We start from the raw sequence: 4,316 nt of genomic DNA, 5'->3' as shown, positions 1-4,316 counted from the left end.
TTTTACCTATGATTATGCATGAATATGGTTTGAATGTGGTATGAATACGATATGAATATTTAAGAGAGAAAGTCAAATAGTCAGACGTTCATTCCACGACTCTCTTCAACTCAATACATATCGGTGGCTAAAAGCTAGGCTCAAACACTAGTCTAAGAAGCCTTGTGGCATTACCAAGGCTATGAAACATAATTGACTCATTCTCATGATTCTAACAACTTTAAATCGTACTTTATCACATTACTCGCAACCTTACAACCTTCCTCATTATACTTTTTTTCACAACCATTATCACATCATAGTCATACTACTCAAAAATTCTCACAGGCTTGACAAAAATGATAAGAGATTTTTTTTTTAGGCAAGTTGTCGCCATCACCTAGATGAGACTTAACCACCTTCACGATCATATGCCACACACGCACACGCTATCGGAAGGACATCCGAATCGCATTACAGGAACTCAATCTTTAAACCATCCTGAGGGGCAGATGAACCGAGTTTGAATCTTGAATGGATCCGGGTGAAAACCCCCTGGGTTCAATCTGAAGTTTCATATTTCAGGCAGATTGATTAATAAGATATGCAAAGCGAGACTCGAACCCATAACTTAAACTCAACCCGCACATACAAGGTGTAGAGATACCATTGTGATAGGTCTGCAATGGTATCGATAAGAGAAATATTAGGGTTTGAGTGTGGGCGTGGAAATTAATGAAAATCTATCAAATAAATTATATTTGATTAATCCAACATTGTTTAACCACTTAGTAAATAAATGCTTCAGTTAAGTTTCAATTATGAGACCGATAATCCGTTAACCCTTTAGCAATCGTATAACCTTTGTAAGCTATGAATCGTTTTTAGCCTTTTTTAGCTCCGTTGTTCATGACTACCATTCACCTTCTTGCTTCTTGTGATCATATTGTGTTTGTAGATAACTAATAAATAATAATGATATACTAATATTTTAGTTATCATAATCTCATGTTTGTAGACACAAACACATGTCATTCTCATGTTCTTGAGGCTACTTTAGATCCATATATGTAGGTCTTTCAATCATTTTTCTAAAATCACTCACTATTAACAATCATAATATTGTGTTGTAGCTCATGTGGTAGCGAAAGGTCAGGAGTTCGACATTCAAAAAACACTATTAACATTCATTTTATTCCTCAACATAATTAAAAAAATTCTGTCAAAATGTAATTAATCTGTTTAGTTACTTTGATTTATCATCCTTCTAATGAAAGTAATTATTATTACTTTTATTATAATTTATAATAATAATAATAATAATAATTATTATATATTAAACTCGAACAAGTTATGATACAGGTCAACTCCTATTTTATTCTTATTTATTTATTTATTTATTTATTTGTTTGTTTGTTTATCTATCTATCTATGTTTTTAAAATTCTGTTGATAAAATAAAGTAGAAACAACTCCATATGTATGTGGTTAGTTAGGTTATAGTTGGTACCCTGTCCATCATTCCATGTATTTCATCTAATGCACCAAACCAAACATTCCATCCCATTCCATTACAATTCCCCTCATATCACACCAGGCCACCACCACCACCATTCTTTCTCCTCAATTCTCTCCAACTCCCATGGATTCCACCATCAAAATTATCAGAAATTCAATCCACACTTTCCTCCAACACTACACTTTCTTTACATCTACTTCCCTTTTATCACTCCCATTCTCCCTCTCAATTCTCCTTTCTTTTTCTTTCCTTCCAAATCATTCCCTTTCCCTCCATTCCCACCTCCAATCCCTTTTCGACGCCGCCGGATTCCCACCGGAATCGGATTTCTTTTCCATTCTCAACCTTAAACTCTCCCAAACCATCACCTCCTCAATTCTAATCCTACCTTTTACACTTTCATTCCTTTTACTAACAAAATCATTCATAATTCAATCATTCAACACACTCGTGAAACCGCCACCTTCGTTAACCGGAATCTTCAATTCCATCCTCCATACACAAATTTGGAACACATTACTAATCATTTCAGCAAACGCCACTTGTTTTTGGGTACTTTTTATCGCTTTTAATTGTCTACAAAATCTGAACATACCATCATTATTCATTACTTTCTTCGGTGGAATCGCGTATTCCATCGTTATAGCAAACACATTGATCATATGCAATATGGCATTAATTCTCTCTGGAATGGAATTAAGTGGTGGATTCATTTCCATTCTTAAATCATGTGTAATGATTAGAGGAAGAACTTCAGTTGCACTTTCATTGTCATTGCCCGTAAATATCGCGTTGGCTGGAATCGAATTCCTATTCCAATTCCGGGTTGTTAAGGCTTATTCGGATTTCGGGTCGAATAAAATAACTTCAACCATGGTATTAGAGGGATTATTTATAGCATATATGTACTCAATTTTAATCACAATTGATGTGATTATTGGGTGTGTGTTCTTCAAAAGCTGCAAAATTGCGTATGATCAGAATATTGTTGATCAAGAAGCTGGTAGGACTAAAGAAGAACTGCAAGAAGAAATAAATGGTTTTACATTGGTAAAATGTTTAGAAAAAGATTTTTCTTGAATTTTATTTTTTTTTATTTTTTTTGTGATTGTTATTTTGTTTTCTCGGATTGAAATCACAGGCTGAGAATGAGTTCATAAACTCTCCTCTGGATTAAAGTCATGTAGTATATAGTTACAAAATTGAATATAAGACAATGTACAACTTTGTATGCAAGAGATACAAGTCATTAATATATGTTTGTTGGAACTTACATATTACGTAAAGTAGTAGTGTGTTCTAAGGTTCATTAAAATTTCAATTAATAAAAATTGGGCAATTAAAATTATTATTAGATTATTTATGTTATAAAAAATCGTTAATTAATAGCATACAAAAGGTGATTTACCGTGCTTGAAATATTCATTAAAATAAAATATACGTGCATAAATATCACTTGTTTACTACTTCTATTTTACCAACTTACCCAAATTAACAATAAAGGTAACCTAAGCTATCCAATTTTACAATAAAGTTAACTCACAATTTGTTTAAGTTCGAAAAAGATTTCGATTTTTAACTTGACACAGAAAAAGATTACGATTTGAAAATGTGTGAAATTGAGGTAATCATCGTCAAATTTATTAACGATCGTTAGTAAAAATACATGGTTGGTCACTGAAGTTTGTTAACAAATTGCAATAAAAGTCCTCTTTATCATCATTGTTAACATCTTCATTCCCACCGCCACCACCACAACCACCAAACTCGTCCTGTTTTGTTCTAAAATAAGAACAGTAAAATTGCATATTTATCTTGTGTTTGTCTTTGTTCGGAAAGTCATGATGTTTTGGTCTTCAGGTCATTTCAGAAGCGTTTTCAGAAAAGTGAAATTGCAGATGTCCTTAGAATCATCTCGTGATTGTTTCTGAAAATTTATTGATCCTAACATCATGATCGAGAACGAATTTCGAAGTCATAGTTCATAATCAAAAAGTCAATTGCGTCTTCATCAATTAAACCTGAGAATTTTGTGATGTTACAGGTTATGAATTTGATGTTCAATCACTTGTTACATGATTCTAAGAAGGTTTCGTGTTGAATTCATCAACAAAAACAAATCGAATTGCAAAAACAAATCGAATTCAAAAATGATGTAGTGGAGCGATGGTGCCAGTAACAATTAATTGATTAGTTTGGCAATAACTTGGAAATTTGGATTATCTACCATCAGATGATTAATTTGGATTTTAATTTGAGATTTTAATATTGTTTTTTTGATTTCATGAGCCAGTAACAGATGGATTTGAGCAAGAAAGAAGAAAATTAGTGGTAGTAGTGGTGGTAGGAATGAAGATGATAAAGAGGACTTTTGGTGCATTTTTAAGAAACTTTAGGGACCAACCGTGTATTTTTACTAACAATCGTTAATGAAATTGACAATTATCACTTCAATTTTCAAATGGTAGTCCTTTATAGTGCCTAACTAGTTCGGACCGGCCCGCGCGTTGCGGCGGAGACTTTCGGTCTGTGTATTCATATTTAACGTAGCGTTGTGTATTTACAGAGGGGAACACGGCCCATGTGTTAAGCGCTGTTTTAAATGCCGTTGTGTTAAGCGTGTTTTAAAAAATATCCGTTTCGAACGTAGTTAGTTTTGTTTTGTTCAATAAATTTTTTCGAGTGTAACGGTGCTGTCGGAAAAATTTAACTCGTGGCGAACAGAAAAAAATGTATTGGAGATAGCCCGAGGTGTTTAGCGTTTTTTGAGAAGTGTCTGTTTCGCGTATAGTTAGTCTCGTTGGGTTCGTGAGATTTTT

General features: G+C 33.3%; 1 protein-coding gene across 1 annotated transcript; it reads left to right on the top strand.

The window, feature by feature from the left end:
- The first annotated feature begins 1,532 nt into the window (after positions 1-1,532).
- On the top strand, positions 1,533-2,704 carry LOC139892400 (uncharacterized). Its single transcript, XM_071875463.1, has one exon. The coding sequence runs from the start codon at positions 1,621-1,623 to the stop codon at positions 2,575-2,577; it is 957 nt and encodes a 318-aa protein (XP_071731564.1). The 5' UTR covers positions 1,533-1,620; the 3' UTR covers positions 2,578-2,704.
- The last annotated feature ends 1,612 nt before the right edge of the window (positions 2,705-4,316 follow it).

The sequence above is a fragment of the Rutidosis leptorrhynchoides genome, chromosome 2, assembly GCF_046630445.1.
Source record: "Rutidosis leptorrhynchoides isolate AG116_Rl617_1_P2 chromosome 2, CSIRO_AGI_Rlap_v1, whole genome shotgun sequence".
In the NCBI taxonomy this organism is placed as follows: Eukaryota; Viridiplantae; Streptophyta; class Magnoliopsida; order Asterales; family Asteraceae; genus Rutidosis; species Rutidosis leptorrhynchoides.
Note: the sequence above shows the minus strand (reverse complement) of the source record. Positions and strands in the feature narration are given on the sequence as shown.